General features: G+C 45.1%; 2 protein-coding genes across 9 annotated transcripts; one reads left to right on the plus strand and one right to left on the minus strand.

Annotated features, from left to right (window-relative positions):
• The first annotated feature begins 174 nt into the window (after positions 1-174).
• On the plus strand, positions 175-22,796 carry prrt2 (proline-rich transmembrane protein 2). 8 transcript variants are annotated; one of them, XR_015063425.1, is made up of 17 exons: positions 175-310; positions 1,111-1,589; positions 2,059-2,360; positions 2,443-2,732; positions 2,895-3,024; positions 7,675-7,863; positions 10,237-10,315; positions 11,293-11,436; positions 11,819-11,958; positions 14,104-14,420; positions 14,636-14,704; positions 15,246-15,422; positions 15,664-15,949; positions 18,859-18,944; positions 21,283-21,451; positions 21,713-21,896; positions 21,956-22,796. XR_015063425.1 is itself a non-coding variant. In XM_085904357.1 (6 exons), the coding sequence occupies exons 3-6, from the start codon at positions 2,117-2,119 to the stop codon at positions 4,438-4,440; spliced, it is 681 nt and encodes a 226-aa protein (XP_085760483.1). In that variant the 5' UTR covers positions 175-310; positions 1,111-1,589; positions 2,059-2,116; the 3' UTR covers positions 4,441-5,950. The 8 variants fall into 8 exon arrangements, 2 of the variants coding, with proteins under 2 accessions (XP_085760483.1, XP_085760484.1); XR_015063423.1 differs by lacking the exon at positions 21,283-21,451 and adding an exon at positions 17,205-17,374 and having other exon boundaries at positions 14,104-14,704; positions 21,823-21,896; XR_015063422.1 differs by having other exon boundaries at positions 14,104-14,704.
• On the minus strand, positions 6,880-17,385 carry LOC147039360 (double C2-like domain-containing protein alpha). The gene is made up of 11 exons (XM_085904355.1): positions 17,262-17,385; positions 14,113-14,474; positions 13,641-13,720; positions 12,972-13,046; positions 12,529-12,638; positions 11,817-11,943; positions 11,463-11,522; positions 9,162-9,346; positions 8,327-8,408; positions 8,041-8,137; positions 6,880-7,825 (listed from the first exon to the last, which is right to left on the minus strand). Exons 2-11 carry the CDS (start codon positions 14,453-14,455, stop codon positions 7,689-7,691), a joined length of 1,296 nt encoding a protein of 431 aa, XP_085760481.1. The 5' UTR covers positions 14,456-14,474; positions 17,262-17,385; the 3' UTR covers positions 6,880-7,688.
• Positions 22,797-22,925: the final 129 nt, after the last annotated feature.

Raw genomic sequence — 22,925 nt, forward strand, 5'->3', positions numbered from 1 at the left:
TTATCCTTTTTTATGCTGTTTGTGTAGCTTCTTGACAGTATCGTAGTGATGGTAAATTTTGGGCGCGCTCGGAAACCTTGACCGGGCGCGCACTGTTTCACTGGCCGTTTGTAGAACGCACTCTTTTTCTCTCTACGCACCCACTCTTGGAGTAAACTTCCTAACGCGCCTTCAGTTGATATCATTGTATTTTGAAGTTATCTTACGAAATCTTGTAGCTCATTAATTTTCCACCAAGAAGGAAGCAGGAATAAACTGTACAATGCGACTAAGCTGAAATGAGACCAAGTTTATTGAACTGACTTAAGAGGTAAGTTTTATGTTTCAAATTTTTCTTTGAGCAACTTTTCATTAATTTCATTAAAACATTATCACGAAAAAGGACCTTCATTTAAAATAAACGTTTTTTTGTAGCACTAGCTTGAAAATGTGGTTTTCCGGTGCCCAAGTCCATGTCAATAAAATGCAATTAATATTTGAACTGGATAAACCTAACGTGGGCTTTATTTCTTTATTTTTTTCTGCTTTCCTCTTTCTCAAGCACAACAAACGTTTATGATATTGGCGCCTAAGTTATCCCTCGACTATGAAAAGACTGCTAAATAATGGAATTGCCATTACGTAACAATTTAAAAGCTGTATTTGTTGATGTACAAGTGCTGCTGTAGTTACCTTTTACGCCACAGGACGGCGCGCTAAGGTTTTTTTTCTTTTCTAATCCCAGCACGTCCTATGTTATTTTTGTATTCTTGACGTGAAGTAAATGGGATGCATCCTTACACAACTGCTTCAAATGTGACAACGACCTTCCTTGTCATGTATATTTCTAGCCTAGAAAATAAAATCCTCCTTTATTTTATTATTCTTTCATTTTGACGTACAAACTTGAGTTATTTCTCATTTAACTACATGTGTTAAATCGACTGGATGTATAAACTGACATAAGAAATTATTTTAGTTTATATTTTTCTGTATGAGCTAATTTACCAACTGCATGGATGAGGAGTCTCTCTCCTCTTTAAATTTTTATCTTTCTTTTTGCTCCCCTTTCTCTATTTTCCCTCTTGCTTTCTTTCTCTCTTCTCTTGATTCTTTACGCTCTTTTGTAAGATGATGCCCGGACAGGTGGATGGGGGAAATCCAACGTATCCTCCCTAGCAACGGCAAGATGGAAGCCACCGTATTGCCGGCGAATCACATTTGACCCTTTCCTCTGCAAAAATGATTAAAATGGTCCGATACCCGCGTTTGACTGACACGGATCGATAGACAAAATGAATGTTATCGATAAACAACAGCACATCGTCTGCTTTCACTTGTGCACCCCCCCCCCCCCCCCCTCCATCCGGCTCTTTGGCCTGCCCCTGCATGTTGGAGCCCCTCCCTCCCCCTCATCCAAGCCCAACAAGCAAGCATCCTCCTCCTCCTCCCTGCCTTCATCCTCACACACGGATGCCCTCTGCTCAAATGAGCAAACACATAAACATCAACGTTTCTCTTCATTTCATTCTTGGATAAATAACGTGCGATGCCAATATCCGACTCCCCGCTATCGTGTTGACAACAAAACGACGGAATACCGACAAAAGGTCAGTTTCTTGTTTTTCCCTGACGAGGCACATTTTGTGTATATTGAGACGGGGTGAGGATGACGATGGGGGGAACCCCCCCTTTTTTTCCCCTTTTTTTTTTTTCGTGGTAGTATATTAAAAGCAGCGAGCTAATTAGTGAAGAATGCTTCATTGTCCCGCTCCCCTCTCCCAGCCCCCATCACGGCTTTGTCCTTTATTGTTCTGTTAGTGTGTGTGTGCGTGTGTGTACACTTCTGTTGTTGTGTGCACACCTGCGTGGCTGCTTTTATCGCATGCACTCTGTTGTGTAGATACAGTGCGTGTGTGTGTTCTACTGGCTTGTTTGTATCTCACCATTTGTCGTCATGGCAATATTTTTAATTTGCGCGTAATCATCTGCTTCGACCTCATCTGCAAAGTATTGTGGAGAATCATCTAATCTAATCACATTTTTTTGCTGGTTTCCACCTCTGTTGTGTTGTCTTAGGTACACCATCTGCCTCTTGTTTTTTTTGTTTTTTTTTTAAATCCTCACAGCTGTCAACATGATGCCCGCGTCGTCTCCTTCCGCCTGGCCGGGAGAGGAGCGACCGTCCCTGCTGGACCAGGAGGAGCCCGAGCTGAGCCAAGTGTCTGTGGCCATGCCCTGCCCCTCCCTCGGCGTGGGCGAGCAGCTCCCGTGCGGCGGTGACGTCGAGAGCAGCAGCAGCAGTCCGGCTGGCGCCGGACCCCCACGCAGCAAGTCCAAAGGCGAGCTGGTCATCGTCATCAACGACAAACTCAGGAGCAGTGAGTGGTGATGTGAATGGGGCAAATTTTCAACCCTTTTTGTGTGTTGTGTTTCCGTAATCCATTTTTTTTGGTCCCTCAGGTAACGGGGCCCTCGCCAGCGACAGCGCCTCCCCCGTGGTCTCGTCACCTCCCAGACGCCAGCACTCCATCTCGTACCCGCACCACGCCAAGACCCGGAAAGGCAGCCGGGCGGGCTCCATCGCCTACACGGCCTTCTCGCCCAGGCCCTCGCTGTCTCGTCACTCCAGCATCGCCACCAACCCCCCCTTGGACCGCACCAAGGTGAAGGACTACCTCCTGCTCTCCGTGCTGGCCTGCTTCTGCCCCGTGTGGCCCATCAACATCGTGGGCTTCGTCTACTCCATCATGGTGAGACTTTGTCCTTTTATTTGACACCCACCCAATCAAAGCATATGAACACGAGCCCACCTTATCCATTATAATTTGGCAAGCGGTGGAGGAAAACCGGTCTACAATCTTCATTGGCAGATGACTAACCCGCTGTCTCCTCCTCCTCCTCCTCCCTCCCAGTCCAAGAACAGCCTGGAGCAAGGGAACCTGGACGGCGCCGTACGTCTGGGCCGCGTGGCCAAGATGCTGTCCATGGTGTCGCTAGTGGGAGGGACGTTCATTATCATCGCCTGCATTGTCAACCTCGCCAGTGAGTGTCCCAAATCTGACCTTTAACCTTTCCATCTCTTCTCCCTTCCACTGTTTTTTTGAACTTCTTTGTGCCAATCCACTACTGTAAATTTCTTCCTTTTCACATGAGAATCAAAACATATATTTAAAAGGGGGAAAAAGCTAACCCCCCTGACTCAAATGGTTTATTCCACAGCGATCCACTCTAACAAATGAGCAAAAAAATGAGCTGGATTGCCGCATACAGTGTGATGTAATCTTTGTCTTGTTTCCATCCTTTTTTTTGTTGACATAGTCCTTCCTCACTTCTTAATCTCTGTTAATAGTTCCATATCATAACTGTTTGTATGATTATTGACCCGGTCACTTGGCATTGAAGCCCCTGCAAGCCATTTCCTTGCAATGGCCTTTTTATATGCCGCATGCCCGTTCCAAAGAAGGTACTTAGCTTCCCCGTACACAGATTGTCGTGATAAATAGCCCCCCATTAGGAAGGCACTTAACTGGCTTGATCCACATTTTAATGGCACCACTATCGCATCAAGTACAGAAACGATCCGTATTACACAAAAGAAAAAAAATAATAAGTACGTAGCTGACTCAATATTAGTCTAATAATTTGACCAAAATATTTATACATATATGTACATTTTAATAATAATATATATATATACATTTTAAGAACTTGCCGATGTTTGCATCATTAGCCAACACAACCATCCACCTTGACTCCCCGTTTCCATCAGTTTAATTCCGTCGTTGTCTTCATTTGGCATCTTTTTCTACCTCCTGCAACCAAACGACTGCATGCTACCGAAGTGTGTGTCTGTCTGTGTGTGTAGTGTAGTGTAGTCTAGTGTCGTGTAGTGTAGTCTAGTGTCGTGTAGTCGGCGGTTCATTCCTTACCTGTTATCCCCCTTGTACCACCCGACCTATGATGTATGTTCTTGTATCTGGCTAATAAAGGGATTCTCATAACACATCTGTGAATCCGCGGTTCATTCAATGAATCGGGACTGGAGACGCGTGTATTTGCATCCAAATTAAAATTGGATTTTTTTTTTTTGGTACAATCACAGAGCAACCTTTCTGTGGTGGTGCCTGGAGATTAATTAACTCCATACCCAAGCCACTTCAATTTTTTTGGGGGGGGGGGTGTTTTCATGCAATGTTTGTGTAATGTTGTAAACTTTATTGTCGTAAGCCTCCAGTGACCCTGTCCCCCCCCCCAAATATTTTTTTCTTGAACTAGTTTTCAAATAATTAGCCGATTATGGGATTCTTCTTCTGCCAAATATCCAAATTGGCCGAAAAATCCATATGAGAGCGATAGCCTAGTGACCCTCGTCATGCGTCATAACCGCCAGTGAGTTGCGCAACAGCTGGCCAACTAACCCACTTCCTTTTCCTTCTTTTAGTCAATGTGAAAACCTGAGTTTCATCCCGCCATGAAACGGGATAAGGCAGCCAGCCACATCCCGACCGGCCCGCACCTGCACCGCCTGTTTTTTTACCATCTAGTTGTTACCTGGATGTGCGACTAAAACCAAACTCAGCCACTTATTTTCTAGCCCCTCTGATCTTAGAGAAGTCTGTTTTGCTCATGGAAGACAAGATGCAAAAAAAAAAAAAAAGGGAGGGATTGAGAACGTCCGCCAGTTTATTGTTGGAGGATGGAGACAAACTGATTGGTCCCCGAAGTCGCAGTCGATTGGACATCTCGGCTGCGGCGATCCCAGAACGCGCTCGCAAGCATGTCAAATCCCCTCTGATACACGGAGACACTCCAAATCCCCGTCACCATCTCGACCCTGGAGGACGAAACGTCTCCATCACCCTGTTCTGAGACTGCCACCATAACACGGAGAGATGATGCGAGTAAAAAAAGAACATAAGTGCCAAAAAAAAAAAACAATTCTCAATTGTTATCACAGGGACAAAACATTCCGCAATCTTCTTAACGCTGCCACTTTTTGAAGCACTGTGAGTCCCACCATTCAAACTGTAGCAATGGACACGCTCGGGACACAACATTAGGGACACCTGCGGTATTCCAAGGACATTCCGCATGAGCAAAGATTCAATCTTTTTTTTTTTTTTTGGCTCAAATCCACTTGAGCGTTAAAAACTGAATTTGGTTCGGGTTTCTATCTGTGCCTTGCTAGTAACATGTATTGAATGTCCTGAGCTGATGCAGGTGTCCCTAACAAAGTGGCCAGTGAGTGCGCTTTAACATTCAAAATGTGTCAGTCACAGGTTATCTTTTGGTAATATTTGTACAAGACCTTACGTGTGTGTGTGTGTACTTTGTAAACAAAGGAGTGGCAGGTGATTGCCATCCACGTCGTGAGCGTAGCTTGCGTGCGCTGATGCTCGGTCACAAGGTAGCTTTTTAAAGAACGATGCATTTACATTGCAAACGCCCACCAAATGATTATTTCGGCTATACGCGGTCATGTTCAGCTTGGGTGAAATCGCTCTGTGCATGTCTTCTACTTGTGAGGCCTGCACTCACTCTGTTGTGTATTCCTCCTTGACCTGCCATTGTCACTGTGATGCAAAGCAACTGGCTTCTTACCCAACCTTACACAATCGACTCCACCCGGATGTATATATTCGATCTAGTAATTTTGAGTTGGAGCGGTGTATTCTTCTGATATAATCCTCAATTATGGTGAAATTACTAATAGTTGACTATTAGCAGCTGGCTTCTGTTCTGATGATCTTTGTAGTGACTGGCATGCCGTGAGATTTTTTCGGATTCATGTACGAACCACGAGTTGTCACTTTGGAATATTATACTTATGCAGTATATTTATAATAAAGACACAATGCATGCAGATGAATGCTACTTGTTTTTCACAATCTGCCTTCTAGAGGCCAAATACTTTTGAATATTTTACAACTTGTGCATTTTTTTCTCCAAAGAGGCACAGCGTGCTTGCTACAGCTATTTCAACATTTTCAACAAAGGTCTCGTAGGTTAACGCGAACATAATATTCAAAACATGTTTGGATATGTTGAAGAAAAAATAAAAAAAAATGATTTGAGTGGCAAAATAGAGTTCTTCTAGGGAACAGAAAAAAAAAATCCCCCTGGGATGTGTTTCTATGTTGACAGGCAAAGATCCTGTGAGTCAGCTAATTTGACAGGCACTACTTACTGTACTGCAGCCGCTCCCATTTGTCCACATAAAGCACTAAATGGGTCAGTGGGATTAAATCCAGCTGGCTCATATCAGCGGCCGCTCTGTGGCCTCCGGCATCCTGCTTCTCTGCCCGGCAAAAAATTAGCACACAAATACAAAAACACTTTTCAAAGATATCTTAAAAATAATGAGCCTTATTATAACTTTTGCATTTTTCAACTGATTTCACATCAGAGCAGGGCGTGTTGCTCCAATCTGCACGAGAAATGGCCTTCTAATTGAATACTTGTGATTTACACACAATTATGGGATGTCAAACGAGCTGCCGGCTCCCATTCCTAGTGATTTATTTCTTTTTTTTTTTTAAACGGATTTTGTCTTACGACTGTCTTATTAAATATTTAGCTGATCTTATTAAGCCCGCCCCGTGTGGCCTTGACTCCAGCTGTCCGATTGAATCTTGTAGTTGTTGTGATGCTGCTTATTTGTGCTTTTCTGACATCCCGTTTCTATCAGTGTGTGTATCTGTGTTGACACAATATTACGCACACGAGTCAACTAGGTCAAACTCTCAACAAGACAGTCAAGATCAGCGTTTGCATGTTTTTTTGTTTTTGTTTGTTTTCTTGCAGTTGCATTTTCTGTCCTCTGAGGGGCAGTATTGGATTTATTGGTAGTATGGAAATAAATAGAGGATACACAAAGCAAATCCATAAGAACCATTTATGAAATAAATAAACCATGCTCACTTCAACTCCCAGAAGACAAACAACCCTAAAAAGTAATACATATGATATATATACTTACAATTTTTTTTTTTTTTTTTTTTGCATGCCTCACAAACGGTACAGCTTGACTTTTACGCCGTCCACAAATAAAAGAAGCTGCTTTGGACAATGTGTGCATTGTTGAATAAATGTGAATTACAGAAATCATTTCCTTTCGACAAAACTATGGCCAGGTTCATAACTTTGGAATATTTGCATTGACACATTTTACAACTTGAAGCACATTACAAAAAAAACAAAAAATAGGATGAACATAATCTTGCGATCAAAAAAGTGCAACTGGCAACGACAAGCATGTCATCCTGCAGCTCGTTTTTTTTTTTTTTTTTGGTCGATGACACGGAACATGCAAACAATTGACAAGAAATTGTTAAGGTGGAAGAACCGATTCTCCTTTTCCATCTTATTAGGCCGTCTGCATCAATACACAGTCCAATAATTGCAAAATATCGACTTAAAGCTCCTCTGAAGCGTTCTGGCATTGCGAGCGAGATGTTCATGCGCTATTATTTGCTCAACATAAATGGTCCAACTTAATAGGAAGCACAAAGCTTCCATTTGGCGTAATGTTCTCACAGCTGTTGGAGCAGTCATTCCCAAGCGCTGTGACTTTTCAGATAATCAGGTGTGGCGTGGAAAATGACTGATGACTTTTCATGAAGTCCTTTGTGGACAGAAAAGTCTCCCTTTATTCTTGGCTTTTCCGCTGCCATGTGTTTTGTTGGCTTGCAGAGTCCTGAAGGACCTCATTCCTGCGAAGTGGAGCCGGGCAGCTCGTTGGTCAGCGTGTGCCAGCGCTCCACCTTCTTGCCCTTGTTCTTCAGACAGTCTATCCAGTGCTGCAGGGCATCCCCCTGCGAGTGGCAACCTAAGGACACGCCACCTGACCATCACAGAAACAGCACAGACATTTTCTAACAGGTGTGTTTGAAATGTTATTTCTTTATTTCATTGAATTAATTTTTTGATTTATTTGTTTTATTATTATTCTTTTTTGAGTCATTTCGCAAAACACAATGTCAAGCCTTGGGTTTGTTTACAAGCGCTGCCAGAGGAGAAGGGAGGGGACGTCACAGTCGTGCACAATTTGGAACTCACCGATGAAGTCATTTGACTTGCCAAGGTCGTAGTCCCACACGGTGACCTCTAACGTCTTGGCGGCGAGTTCCGAGAAGGAGATTTCGTAGAAGAACTCCTGACAAGACGGAGCAAAGGGTTATTTGCCAAAACCTGTCCGCCGTGTCCGTAATGAGGCGGTATGATGATGATGATCCCGTGCAAACAGTAATTGGCTCCTGATGCGGCCGAGCGTGTCCGAGGACTATCGGCGCCAAAGATGAGCCTTCGCTTACCATCTGGGCGGGCGTTCAGCGTATGAACGTACCTCATTAAACTCCGGGTTGAGAGTCTTTTTTATCACCGCCGTTTTGTGCTTGGACTTCTTCTGAACGTCTGGCTTGAGGTACCTGAGAGAGTGAGAGAGTGTGACAGCATCATCGTCCTCTGCGACTTGTCCACCTGCTGCAAGGAATAGCAATGATTTTCCTGAGCTGCTTGCATATGGAAAGCCCAAGCGCGTTATCCCTGGATTTCCCGACTTCTTGTAGTTTTAGACCACTGCTAACACCAGCAGCTACTCAAAAATAGCACAAATGACTATTGGTGTGTATTTATTTGTGAGCTCGCGTGCATTTTTTTTTTTTATTTGCCGATCCGCTCGTTCCAGGAACAAGCCGGAAGCCCCTGGAGAAACAGAAAGTGTGGCATCCAGAACATTTCCGTGCTCATTTGTCTCCTCGCTGTCAGAGTGCATCAGTCAAGCGAAAGAGCTTCGCTGACCTCGCTGACACGTGCGGTATTGCTTTCCCTTCATCACCGAGTAATCAAACCATAGAGGGGGGAGGGCGGTCGTGGCACTAACAACCCCGCTAGACTTTGACGTCTGCTCCGTGATGTGACCCCGACTGCGGAGTCCATCACTCCTTTTTTTGAGGAGTGACATTCCACACAAGACCTCCCTCTGTTGTTAACTTGACGAATGATGGTGATGGCGCCCACTTGTGGGAAAGCAGCCGTCATCGCTCGTCGTTATCTTGACGGATCGGACAGAATAGTGATACCATAAGTCATTCGTGGCTGTCCCTGCTTTGCCCCCCCCCCTGGGGTAATAATTTGACCCTTGAACCCACCAAAGCGGCCCTCATAGAAAGCAGGCTTACGTTTTAACGTAGGGGTCGGAGAAGCCGTTGACGTCCATGGCGGCCAGGTGGGCGCAACGCTTGACGCCCACGCACAGCCCACCGCGGGCCCTCTCGCCCTCGCCGTCGTCGGCAGGGGGGACGTACTGCAGGCACAGCAGCAAACGGCCTCGCTCCTCCAGACTTCTCTGCTGCTCCGTCTCCCACTGAGAGCGGCGAGGAGATGAGAAGAGGAGCAGAAGGTTGAGCCGCGGGAGCCCCGCATGTAATCAAAAGTAATGCAGTCGCGCAACACGGGCGCCCGCTGTAATTCATATTCCAGATTTTCCCGAAGCATTGTGAAGATAAGATCTTGTCGTCTCGCCACGTCAAACTCGAGTTAATGGAGTTATAAAACACGACTGGATTTTTTTTTCAGAAGCAGCTCCTCCAACGTTTCGGAAAATATTGATTAGAAATGATAAGACATTTTTATTGCATGAGGTCGCCTGGGTCATCTCATATTGATACGTTTTATGAGTTCACTCTTCAAACATACAGGGATGACTTTTGATGTCAACAAAGAAAAAAAAAAAACTTTGTATGTCGCCTCGGAACGTTGCACTGATGTATGTTTTTGAGCGAGTGTGCGCCTGCAGTATCATTTTTCGGCGACACACTTGAGTCTGTAAGTTTCCAAGTATTTGGCGCCAGCAGTAATATTTTTCAATGACCCACTTTAGTCTACAAGTTTCCTAGCATTTGGTTGTTTTATTACCAGCAACAATTTCTAAGAACAAATGTCTTCTCGTGCAAAACGTTTAAGTGGCGATAAACCAAATTCTGGTTCGCACTTTCACATTATCCGACGCTGGCATAAAGGGATCCGACTCATTCTGTGTACATTGTAATTTAAAAGTATTTTGGTGATGGAAGCGATGTTTTGTTTCCCTGACACAAGTGTGCCTTCACTTTAGAGCGCCTCGTTGTACGTGTTTTCATTTACAGTGTATATTTAAAATAAATAAAAAAAAGTAATTTTATTCACGTTATTCAGGATTGTTTACATGCTTCTCTGCGATGTGTCAAACTTGAAGATGTATTTATATCTTCCCAGGGACTTGAAAATGTCACCGAGGGTGACATTTAGCCGAGGTGCCTCCTCACATCTGCGCTAAAAATCGAGTCGGGAAGAGGTAAGGTGCCGTCTGCTTCCGAGCTCGGCGTGATTTTATTGCTGTTTATGACTCTGGGCTCGACTACTTTACATGGATGACTGCAAACGGAAGCTTTTGACACACAAGCCAGGCGACAGATACGATCCAAAGTGACAGGTGGAGGGAAAATGGTCCAAGTGGGAGACCGTGACTCACCCGTTTGGCCAGAAGCACACCCACACATAAAGTATGTTATCTGTGGGTATGATTATATATGGGAGCTCCCATTGCAGTTTCCCCAACGAGCAGAATGTGTATTTTCAGCTTCTCACTTGCTCGGTATCGCTCCATCTCTCATTAAGTCTTATCTCCAGGCGAGAGCAGGACACACAGTAAAGTGATCAATATGCCGCGCGGCTCACATTCATCCTCCTTTCGCTAATTGTCTCTCCGCCTTTCATTCTCGCAGTTCCATCCTCCAGAAGTTCCTATATTTTGCAGAGGGTGCCTTGTTGCTCTGACTGATGGGCTTGACAATTAGAGATGCTAATTTGTAGCGTACAGCAGCTCAGACCTTCACAGGTCGATAGCGAGGGACTCATTAGAGGCAAATAGGCATCGATGGCCGCCACAGCATGCCCGTAGACCAATGGGAATGATTTTTTTTTTTTTTGTGAGGGGGAGCGGATGAGTGTCACGACAAACAATCACCAGAATCAATGAAGTAGCTTGGTGACAAACATCGAGGCGACTAAATTATCCACGCTAAGTCTTATCAGTGTTTGGAAACTGCTTTACACTCTTCAAACACCAACATTAACACACACTGGCGGAGCTAGGGGGGGCCGGCAGGGGCACTGGGTCTCCTTGAAATATGCTCGGTCCTCCCAAGTGCAAGGCCTTTTTCGATTTTTTTTTGTTTTGTTTGTTCCCTGCGAGGAACATATAATCAATGTTTATAAAGTGTTTTCAGAAGAATGTTGTGGGTTTATAAAAATCCAATTTTTCTCTTGCAGCCCTCTCGACATCCGGCCACCCCTTGCTACTCGTTAATTGAAATGCTAGCGGGTGTGACTTTGAGCGTGACTACGTATGACACGAGATCAGTCCAAACTCAGCCCGGGAAACGCTTCACCGGCTTCTTTGAGATACTAAACATGGTGAGTGGTAGAAAATGTCTCATTACCTCTCTCAGGTAGCAGGAGATGCCTCTGAGTGCCGTGCTCATGGCCGTGGGCGAGGGCAGCTGCGGGGCGAAAAAAGAAAAGAGTCACGTCTGAGGAATGGCTGGCTTGAAAAACGACGAGGCGGGCGTCGGTGTCTCGCAAAATGCTTGATGGCCTCGGAGGGCCGCTCTAACTCATCCTCCCAACATGCTTTGACACTTTTCTCATTTTGCTCCATCACGTTTGAACGTTTGGTTAAGTCATGTTAGCAAGATAGCATTTAGTGTGGTAGAAAATGATTTCAAGGTCAAGTTTAGGCTTTTTTTTTTTTTTTGACAGAACCCGTCCCGCTCAGCGTGTCTTTTTCTTCTCACAGGAGGTGGGTGCTCCAGACAGATGTTGAAGTGTTTGGTCTGGTCGGGCTTCACGCGGCGCAGAGCCACCCGCGACTCCCCGATGAACTCGTTGTGAGTCAGCTTGTCTTCGTCGCATACGGACACCCTGGAAAGGAAAGAGGTGGGAATTCATTCTGAAGCGCCGAAGAGCAGCTCGCCTCAAATGACATTCCGCCTTTTGAGAATCCAACGAGACGAACTACTTTGTATCCAAACGAAAGATTAATGGCGACTAAAAGCACTGCGGCATTTCCGTCTGCCGTCATGTTCGAGAAATATTATTACGTAAATGGGGCTAGATGTTGCTCCGGGACACAGGTGGCAAAGCTCGCGGGTAATATCAAGTCAAGTATCTTCGCTTTGCAAGCACTTTGAAAAAAGGGCGACGGACCGAGACGTGATGGATGGCGCTGATATATACTATATATGACGGTTGGGGAAAAAAATCTGCCAAGTGGACATTCCCAGCTTTTCGCACCTTTGGTGGCAATGGAGAGGGGAAGGGAGGGGGGGGGGTGGTCTAGGAAATAAAAACACCCCGTGGTGCTTAAGCGTGACCCCAATCTGTCATGGCGAGACAAAGAGAGCGGGAACCGGGGGAGATCTTTACTGATACCGCCGGGCAGCGGTGGGGAATGAACGCAAGACATAAAAGGCCTCAGAGGATCGCCCACATCAAAATAAAGCTTACCGCAGCGTTTTGCGATACATGTCCTCCTCGGTAATGCCGCAGTACGTCAGCGTCTCGTTCCACACCGGGTTCAAAGTGTTACGGACAGTCTTGGTTTTCAGTTTGTTGGCCTACAGGATGCAGAAAAAAAAAAAAAGTCAACAGCAATAGTGCAATTTATTGAAAAAATTAAATCCATTGAGTCCCTGTTCTGTATTTGGTATAAATTATTTATGACAAGAAAATCCAAACGATATGATTAAGGCAGCAAATGAATAGAGTGGTGCACTCCGTTTTGATACGAATCAATTCCATTGGAAGTCGCTCAAGTCTCGCCTAATCAGGCAGGATAGCGAGAGCCCAAACGTCGCCGTAAGCTTGGGCGTAATATTCTGCAATATCGCCGCCTCCTTTTTGAATGAGAGAAAAACACAGCACGTGCAATCGCATAATAAGATTCTGACCTTGCAGGCTCCCGGCAAAAGGTGCAGCTTGACGTAGGGATCGGCCAGCCCGTTAAAATCCATCGGTTTCAGACCCTTGCCCAGACAGAGAGAGGCGGACATTATTATTCCATTTTATTTATTAGAATTTTTATTCTCTTTATTTTTTATTCATTTATTTTATTTTCCATTCTTTTTTTGTTATTTTGTAATTTATTTTATTTTGTATGATTTTTTATGATATCATTTTGTGAATTTTCAGACATTATGGACGTTTGTTCCCTGGACTGTACTCCTAATGAGTGTTGACACTTCAACCGTGCCCACCTTTTCAACGCATCTATTCCAAACATTGGCAACAATTTGCCAAGCTTTCATCCGCCGGTATCGACATTTTCCAGCCGCGCCGGCGGCTCCGCGAAGGCGTCCCACATCAAAGTGGCGGCAAAACAAACGCAATGCTCGTAATGTGTTCAAATGACATGCGAGCAGGCCCAAAAACCATCATAAGGAGAAGCGTCTTTGATCCTGATTGGATTTTTATGTTCCTTTTTATTCAGATGTTGAGTACCCAAAGGCACGATAGATAGATAGATGAGCTCGTACCGTTCGCTACGACTAGCAAATCGCTTTACCCAATTGAAATGCATTGAAATGCCGCTAATCTGTTCCGAGTTTTTTTCTGCTTACCTTTGCTTTCAGGACAGTGCAGTGCAAGGAGCTGGTGGCTCGATCGTAGAGCAGGTCAAACTCCAACGTGCCCAAAGATGCTGTTGAAAAATGACAATTGATTTGACAGAATTGATGCGTTTGGAATCGATTGCCAATACGATTCATGTACATTCAGTTCTTACACCTACTCGTGTGCCTTCTAAAAGGATTACAGGACCGTATATGATGTTTTATTTTAGGCGATGACGCACATCGCCTGTGTCGACTCCGTTGAGGGTTGAACGCGATTGAGTTCTTCGATTCAAAAATAGTAGCATGCAGCAAACATCATGCGTCAAAGCGTGATGTTCTTCTTTGGAGCCTCACGTGTGACAAATGTATCATGTCGGCGGGCGTGACATTCTTTTTGATGAGTTGTTCTTTTGTCCTTTTGTTGCACAGTACACTTTTTTTTTTTCTCACTTCTTTTTTGTACTTGCAGGCGACTCACTGTTATCGTCGCTGTCGCAGCTGTCCACCTCGATGGAGGTGTCGACGCTGCTCATGGCGGACAGTAAGCCACCGCCGCCTCCCGCCGCCAACAAGGGCGACAACAGCCCGCCGCCGCTCACGTCTCCCGTGCGGCCCGGGCTGAGCGCGCCGGCACCGGTGGCGGCGAGCCTGGCCGTTCCCGTCTGATTGGGCGAGAGCGGCTCCGAGAAGGACGAAGTTGGCGAGAGACGGGGGAAGTAGGCGGAGATTTGCCGGATGGGCCGGATCGGGCCCGGGCAGACGTCGATGGCCATGTGCTCCTGGATGGTGATGGCTAAAGTTTTTCCTTTCCGCACCGTCATTGGGATGAAGGTCGAAAGACTGAAAGGGAAAAAGAAAAAAAGAGTCATCAGCTCAATTCTTACAATTTTCTCCACCAAACCAAATTCAATGACCATTATTTCACTCCAAGTCAAGCACGGTGGTCCAAATATATTATTTGCGCCCGATTAAATGATTTTTATATTTGATCTTCTCTTCAGGGCGGTGTCTGAGGCAATTTGGGCCACACGTGGGAACGCTCGGGCCCCTCGTCGCATACAAAGCCGCAGGTATGGCCCATTATCCTCCACCCAGCAGATATCACGTTCCCAAAGATGTTATTAGCGAGGTCTTAAATGACCGCCATGCAGCAGAACACGAATCCTACGGCGTAATCGTGTTGCTCTGGCAACTCCCCGTAATTCCCAATTGGGGGGGATATCATCCGGATGCGGCTTTTTATTTGTTCGGAGGTTTTTCTCACGCGAGTTACTTGTAGGAAACAGCAGATGCTTTGCCCTCATTTCCATTTACGGGGGAAAATCACTTCAGCCTCTCAGATGAAAGAGGAAGAATTATGCTCAGCAAATCTTCTGCCTGAAGCCTCCGTCCGTGTCGTCGAAATCCTCCATAGACAATCGGGTGATTATGGGATGGAATCTACCGGATATGCTTTCGCTATAATGTCGTGACGGTTACATCGAGCTCGTGCTGGCAGAGAGCTGAGTTGACCACGAGCGGGGCCCGCCGCGTCTGTTCTGGTCCTTAAATAAACAAGAGGGGGCCGCGTGGAAAAAAAAACATCTGAAGGCTTTTGTTTTGTAAAATCAGATCGCAGCTGGCCCCCCGGTGGAGGCGTTGGGTCCTCCTCGCTGGATGAATCCCCCTCTGGACCACCTGCAGCATCCATCGATTGCAAGCGAGTTGCTCGAGGTGTTATATCTCGGGAGTTTTGTGTGAGAGAAGAAAAAAGAAAAAAAAAAAAGCTGGAGACTTGAAGCAGATGAGGTGAGTCACAGACTTTCTCACACTTTGGTTTTGGCAGGCCTGTGCATTAAATAATGGACGCAATCCAAAGAGCCAGAAAAACAAAAACAAAAGTGATGGATTGATTGCAAGTGTTTTTTTGCATACAGATGATGACAAGCTAGCAAACCTCTGTTTGAGCCAGCTATCTGTCCAAATAAGTTTGAAGTCAGAATGCGTGAACCCCATTTGGAAGCCTTTGCAGTTTGTTGACCTTCCGCAGGGTCGGCGGGGTCGTTTGTCACGGAGGCGAGCGGCCTCGGCGCTGCGAGCGGCGAGCCGCGCGTGTCACAGCTCATCCGGCCGGCGTCTCCTTGGCTGAGGATGAAACAATCATCGGGGAGGCGCACGGCAACGTGCCAGCTGCCAGCCCCCCAAAGCTTCTTTGACTCTTTTGACTGAGAGCGTGTTGACAAGGACGCCGGCTCTTCATTTGTGCAGATGGCTGCTGATTGCTTGGCTAACATACGTCAAGAGCCCAAAAGGAAAGCTCCGACATGGACGTCAAGGTAAAGTCATGACTTTTAAATTCCAACAGTCCAGGTATGGATGACAGAAAGATGTATTTATTGTGATGAGAAGATAAATCGAACTTAAGGTGCACCGAAAAAGCCAGCCAACACGAAGATTGCATCAGTTCATTAATTCGCATGCACGCTCAGACAATGCGACCGCGCGTGTGCGCTGATGTGATGTGCTCAGTCAGTGGCACATGTGGCTGCGAGCACACACTTAGCCGCAGGGCCCGATGGTTCCCGGGAGGAGGGGCAAAAAATAAAAAATAAAAGCTCCCAGCGAGATGCCGATTGATCGTTCGCGTGACGCTGGCTTTCATCCTTTCTTTTCATCGTCACATGGGGAAAAGTCTTCACTCAGCCTTGGACTCAAAATGGCTTCAATCATCTGGAGGGCGGCGTTAAGATGATGTTCTATTCTTTGACCAAAGCGCATTCATGAAGCAGATTTGGCAGCGGTGCTTCAAACCATTCTGGAAAGGAAGAGGATCCCCAATATCTTCATTGGCCTTTTGAGGACGCCATTAAATCTACCGTGCTTCTCTCGTACCATGACTAGCCCCAAGCACAAACAAGTTACGTATAGTCCGTGTAATTTTGCATTGTCTATTTTCCTTCTGTGCAAACAGGCCATGATGTTGGCTGACTCTTTAGTACTTTGCATCATTTCTATATGCGCAAGTTGTGCACAGCAGCAGCAGCAGCTGCTGCAGCAGAAGAAGCATCAGCCCCGTGGCGCTATCGTTATACAATCGCTAATGTATAGATGGTGAGGTTATAGGTTGGAGAAAAATATTTGTGCACTGCATCTCTCCTCCTCCTCCTCCTCTTCTTCTTTTAGCGCCTTCACTTTCGATCAGACTCACACAGCAAGCACGGACCCCCCCCCCCCCCCCTCACCATGTCCTCTTTTTAAATCCATACCTCTCATTAACTCTAAAGTCAGTCATGTTGATGCACCTGCAGCGCACACGTTCAATCCTCCCCCACCCCTTCCTCCGTAGTTTCCCCCCACACAGGCATCCAGCTTAAAAAAAACCCAACACTGGCAGCCACATGCCACAAGTTGAAGATCAGGTGGTGCTCCAGCCAGCTCTTGTCAATTAGGATGAGTAAACTTCATGCGATGTGTGCAAGTGTGTGTGGAGGAGCAGGCAAAGCGTAGCGACACAACTGCCACATGTTGCGGACTCAAACGAGAGCGTCCTTCCAGCATCTCTCTTGACTCCCTCGCCTCATTTTGTTCCAGATCATGATGAGCGTGGATGCAAAAACAACAACAAAATGCAAGGCAGCGGCGACTTACCTTTTGAGCAAGTGTCAAACTCCTCATAAAAGACAAGAAGATGAAGGAGGGAAGAGGAGGAGGAGGAGGAAGAGGGGATTCCAGCGCAGCGAGGGAGACGGAGGGACTAACAGGTGGCGGTGAGAGTAGCGCAGAGTCGATGGAGGAGGAGGAGAGGAAGAAGAGGAGGAGGAGGGAGCAGCGGTGGCGGTGAAATATTCAAAGCGCTTATAGTTCAAGTTGTGATGAGCATGAGGAACAGGTGAGGGAGGGGCGGGGCGGGGTGGAGGGGGGGGGGCATGAGAGCAACATGCTGGTGGAGGGGCTGAAGTGGGGGGGAGAGAGAGAGAGAGAGGACGAGCGACACGGCGGGGGAGTCGGTCCTCGAGAGTGCCACACGCAGGTTGCGTTTAATTAAACTTAAATGCAGTCTAAAAAAAAAAGGTCACCTCATTAATTAATCAATTGCCCATTTAATTTATTCAAGTCTTGTACATTCTTTTGGCATCAATCCAAGTTTGACCACAGAAATAAAAAAAAAAAACAACCAGAATTTTTTTTATTTTGATCCGTCATTTGCAGGCTTGGTTTGGCAGCAAATGATTCTTTAATGACACAATTTGTTTTTCCTTCTCTTAATTGTCGCTAATGAAGCAACTTTTGGAGTTTGTGGCTGCTTTTGCTTTCAAATATCAACCTAGTACGATAATATGACCAAAGTCACAGGCATATATTCTTTATCCTCTGTGTAAAACGACATTACAGTTGTTGTGAAAGTCGTCTTTGTTTGTGTTTCATGACGGTATTATACTGCCTCCTGGTGGCCAAGAAGTCACAATCATGATGTATTATAGAGTACCAGTATTTCCCTCATTAAAAAAAAAAGTATTTCTATTCATTTTAGTGGGGAAAGCTGATTTAAGTTCTAATCGTTTGTCTCCTCTTTGCTTTTTTGAAGCAAAAGTCGGCATATTCTGGCTTTGGCTCTCTGCTGACGAATAGTTCCTCCATATAATTAGGCTTCAGTGTTCTTGAGTCAGTGTCAGTGATAGACAAGTGGAAACGTGCTATTTTGTCCCCGCATACACCAATTAGTGTCTTTGTGGACTCATTTGGGCCTTTTAATAGCATTGTTTGCTTCAAAAACATTTCCAAAACAGTGAATATGCTTTTATAGACTTCTTTATGTTTCCGTTTAATAGTGTTCCCTTATGTGTGAGTCTTTGCTTCACCAGCTTCTCCATCCTCTTCGTCCTTCCTCTGCGGATGCACGCAAGTCAAGCATGACGCACGCACACACACGCACGGACACACACCAGTCATGTATGCTTTGCTTGCGTTAAATTGATGCCATGGCACGGCCATCCATGCATGACTGCATTAACATGGTGGTGTGAGGCACAAGACCCTCCAGAGTAACATGACACATTTTTATCCACATGTTCATGCTGGCTTATATTTATAGGGTTCGCTGCTTTTCCAGCATTGCATCACACTGCTGCTTTTTTTTTTTTAAAAGGTTCATTTGCATATTGATGACAAGTGAAGAGCTCATTACAGCTGCACACAATGTGCTACTTCTAGTGGTATGGTGATGGTTTTTTTATTTTTTTTTAAGGTTAGGCTGAACAGGATGAATGGCATTCCTAATTATTTCCATCGGGAGAAATGACTTCAGACTTTCAGAACAAGTTGGACTGAATGGTAAGTATGAAACCGAGCATATGTTTGTTTAAAGCAATGTCCTTGGATGAATAATGTGAATGTGGCGAGTTTGAGAACGTAAACACTCCATTGTTTTATTTGTTACACTCAAGGCTGACCTTTAAAAAGTCATTGCGACGCAATAGTCAAAACACATCCCACACATTGACGTCCATCTCCACGAGAAAGCTTGCCAACTTTGCACGCTTTTAATTACGCTGTCGTCGTCAAGCACCGCTTGAGTGTCGGCCGTGATCAAAAAGCAATCAAAACGTATTCCCGTGGCAATTAACCGCAATAGCGAAAAATGTAACAATGCTTATTTTCCGCCTGAGGGACTACGCCATCAAACAGGGACAATTCTTTTGTTGCGAGGAAACAAATTGGCAATAATGTGAGCAAAGTCTTTCTGCACGTGCATATTAAGTTCTCCGAGCAGTACGTGAATATCGTTAGGGTGTCATTTCAGTAATGGCGCGAACAAATTTATATGATGGAACTTCATGTTTTGATGTCATGTACCTTGAATTTCTATACCATTCTGTTTCGCGTCGCTGTATTTGCAACGGGGACTGTTTTCAAATTGACCTTGATTCATTAGAAAGCTTCTTTTATTTAGACAAAAAAAAAAAAAAAAATCATCAGATTTACCAGAGTAGCTTTGACCTCGTGTAAAGCAGAGGCGGAATCTTTTGTTGTGCTATCCTGTATTTTCATGAACTAGCGGCAGCGCTAGTTCAACACATTTTACCGTGGCAAATTATGAAAGGTTTGTTTGTGTTGCAGCAGCTCAGACGACAACACTGAATCATTTTTAAAAAGACAAACGGCGGCAATTAGTCTGGTGGAATATTCTGCCGACTGTGCGCCTTTTTCCCTGTTTACGATTCAAAGTACAAAGATGGATTGTGATGAGCGTACGCGACAAATGGTGATTAAAAAAATATATATCCCCGACTGTGCAATTATACACTGAGAAGAACTCAAGCACTCTTTTCGAACCGATTTGAAGGCCATTCGGAGAAAAGGATTATTGTCCAAATTTCCCATCGCGGCGCTCCAAATGGCAATTTGCAGGTCAGGGTTCGTTAACGAATGCAGGCGGAGGTTTAAATTGCTAAAATGTTCTTTTTCCAAACGAGAGCGCGGCGGCGTCGTAAAAGGGCAAACGCGCAGCCTCGGGTGAGGCGCACGTGGCCAGCCGCCATTCGTATGCAAAAACACTCCAAAGGGCATTTCAACAACAAATGTTTTCAGTCTGCCGTCTTTCTGATGCTATTACACAGATGGTGCACTTCCAATAAAAAAAACAACAACTTTTAATTAAGTCTATATGGAAAATGGCTCCCGCCGAGGGCTGGGGAACATGTTCAGCATCTATGTACCCCCCCCCCTCCTAAAGAATTTATCTTTCTGCCCATTATGCAAATGTTTTCTTTCTGCAGATACATTGGTTTTACAATTGTCTCGTAATTTTGCAGCTTTTATTTTGTGCGCCTGTGTGACAGATTTTAAATTGAAGCTCAGACAGAAAATGTTTGTTTGGTGTCAATTATGTGTGGATTTTGTTTTTTCTTTTCAGTCCTCCTTGAATAGCGGTGGTCCGCTCTATTGATTAATGGACGCATTATAATGACGGATAAAATAAAAAGACAAATTCATCATTTTAGTGTTTGCGAAATCTGATAAGCACTCTAAAGGCCTTACAAGGTAAACAAACAGCACTTGTTGAAATTGGCCCGACGTCCTCGTTTAATATGAGGACAACGTTCGAATGAAATACCGTCTCATTTTTGAGGCAGGAAATAAAAAAAATAAAAGAGCACTATTAGCTCGGTGGTGCACGGAACATTAATAACAACAAAGTAATATTGTATTTATCGTGGGAATGCTGCTCTGCCTTAAAGGCTCAGAAAGGTCACGGGTGGCAGCTTCACTCCCGTTAGCGGCCGCTTTATTAGGTACGCCCACGCTACCCAACCACATCAAACAGAAGAGGAACATTCAAATACGGTTTTAACTCGGGTTAAGATTTGAAAGTATTTATAGCGTGTCAACTTAGTTGCTTTTAGCACTGTGATTTTGGATGCTAATATGTTAGCATGAAGACTGAAAGTGTTTTTACTTCATTTGAAAACAAAAAGGAAAAATCCTTTGGACTTTTCCTTGACTTTTGGGCTCAAACTCATTTGGCTCCCCTGCCGCTGCTCATGCACATTTTGTTTTTCACGTGTGAGTATTTTGTGCCTGATTATGATTCCCCCCCTCGTGTGCTCAAATAATCCCGCTCACTGTTAAATCCCTAAATTGAAGGCCTTGATTGTTTTCCACCATCCAGTTGCTAGGCAACACTCCAACTGGCGCCCTCGCTCGGCTGGCGCGGGCCACGTCGAGCGAGGATGGGGATGAGGCGGCGAGGTCGTTTCCAGGCTCTGGCTGATGTGCGTCATGCGTCTGGCTGGGCATTGTGGGAGCCAACAGTCAACAGTGGAATGAAAGGATTTATGGTGGTTATAAAAAGTTTGCACACCCCTGTTCTTAAACCAGGTTTGCAGTGGCGGAGCTAGAGGGGGGGGGGTGGTATCATGAGGGCACCATCTCAAATATGCTTGACCCCCCCCCACTGGTGGCAAACCAAATAAATGAATTTGGGAATTTGATTTCACCTAATATTTCACTGATTTCAAATGTCACAACAGTCAAAGTTCAGCAAAGTTTGACTTTCATTTTAACTTGAGATGAGTCAACTTGGAGTGTTTGACTCACAGGCATCTTGGAGCGAGGGAGGAAAGTTGATAAAGGGTTAATACTGGCGCTCCTCAAGGGTGCGTCCTCTCCCCACTGCTCTTCTCTCTCTACACCAACGACTGCTCCTCAGGTGACTCTCTGGTGCAGCCAAAACCACCTGGAGCTGAACCCACTCAAGACCGTGGAGATGACAGTGGATTTCAGGTGAGACCCTTCACCACTTTCACCCCTCACTATCCGCAGTAATACTATTCTCTCCACAGACACCTTCAAGGTCCTGGGAACCACAATCTTGCAAGACCTTAAATGGACCAGGCACATAGAGGCTGTACTTTCTGAGACAGCTCAAAAAGTTCAACCTGCCGCGGGAGCTGCTGAAGACCTTCTAGACATCATCCAGTCTGTCCTCCATTCCTGTCTGGTTTGATTCTGTCATTTAGCCGGGGAAATTCGGATTTTTTTATTAGGTAGTGTATAGTACATGGAGGACGTCTGGTCAAAAAGGAAAAATGGACATGTTCATTTTACGCTGGGTTACATACAAGCGAATGGGGGCACTGCCGTCTTGCGGTAGCTTGGCGTCATTACATGAATCGCTTCATAAAGCATGAACCGCAGTCTCACACTATGCCAACTTTAGCTCAAAGTCTGCTTCGTGTAGGGGTCAAACCATGCTCTCCCGATCACCGGGTAAAGTTATAAACCATTCTGCCATTTTGCCAGGGAAATCCGGATTTTTTATTAGGTAGTGTATAGTACATAGAGGACGTCTGGTCTAAAAGGAAAAATGGACATGTTCATTTTACGCTGGGTTACATACAAGTGAATGGGGGCACTGCCATCTTGCGGTAGCTTGGCGTCATTACATGAACCGCTTCATAAACTCGAGTCAAAAGCCTGTATGTTTAATATCGTACGACGTACGTATTTATTTAATTCTGCTTATGTGATGGTACTTTAAACTAAACAAATGTACAGTAAACCACTCATATGTTCAAGTTCTAATCACCATATTGTAACTGAAGTGAAATGATATTTTCATTAAAGAAAGAGCAATGATGATGTACGATGTACTATACACTACCTAATAGAACATCTCTTTCCATTTCTGGTCATTTTTACAGTCAAATCAATGAAACGGACCAGGAAGCAAGCAGGCTGTAATTGACCAACAGATGGCGACAAGGTCGATGAGCGCAAGTTTGCCCATTGACTTTAATTTCCGGTTTTAAC

Source organism: Syngnathus leptorhynchus, chromosome 22 (genome assembly GCF_054491065.1).
Source record: "Syngnathus leptorhynchus isolate UIUO chromosome 22, UIUO_Slep, whole genome shotgun sequence".
Classification (NCBI taxonomy): domain Eukaryota; kingdom Metazoa; phylum Chordata; class Actinopteri; order Syngnathiformes; family Syngnathidae; genus Syngnathus; species Syngnathus leptorhynchus.

Bases quoted from the DNA above. Each gene is read 5' to 3' on its own strand.
- prrt2 (XM_085904358.1), top strand. From the start codon at position 2,117: ATGATGCCCGCGTCGTCTCCTTCCGCCTGGCCGGGAGAGGAGCGACCG. The intron at 2,361-2,442 runs GTGAGTGGTGAT...TTGGTCCCTCAG, and splicing joins CAACGACAAACTCAGGAGCA to GTAACGGGGCCCTCGCCAGC. The intron at 2,733-2,894 runs GTGAGACTTTGT...CCTCCCTCCCAG, and splicing joins GCTTCGTCTACTCCATCATG to TCCAAGAACAGCCTGGAGCA.
- LOC147039360 (XM_085904355.1), bottom strand. From the start codon at position 14,455: ATGACGGTGCGGAAAGGAAAAACTTTAGCCATCACCATCCAGGAGCAC. The intron at 9,347-11,462 runs GTAATGAGACAT...CGCCGCTCTCAG, and splicing joins TCTCCTGCTACCTGAGAGAG to TGGGAGACGGAGCAGCAGAG. The intron at 8,409-9,161 runs GTAAGCCTGCTT...TCACTCTCTCAG, and splicing joins TCCGACCCCTACGTTAAAAC to GTACCTCAAGCCAGACGTTC.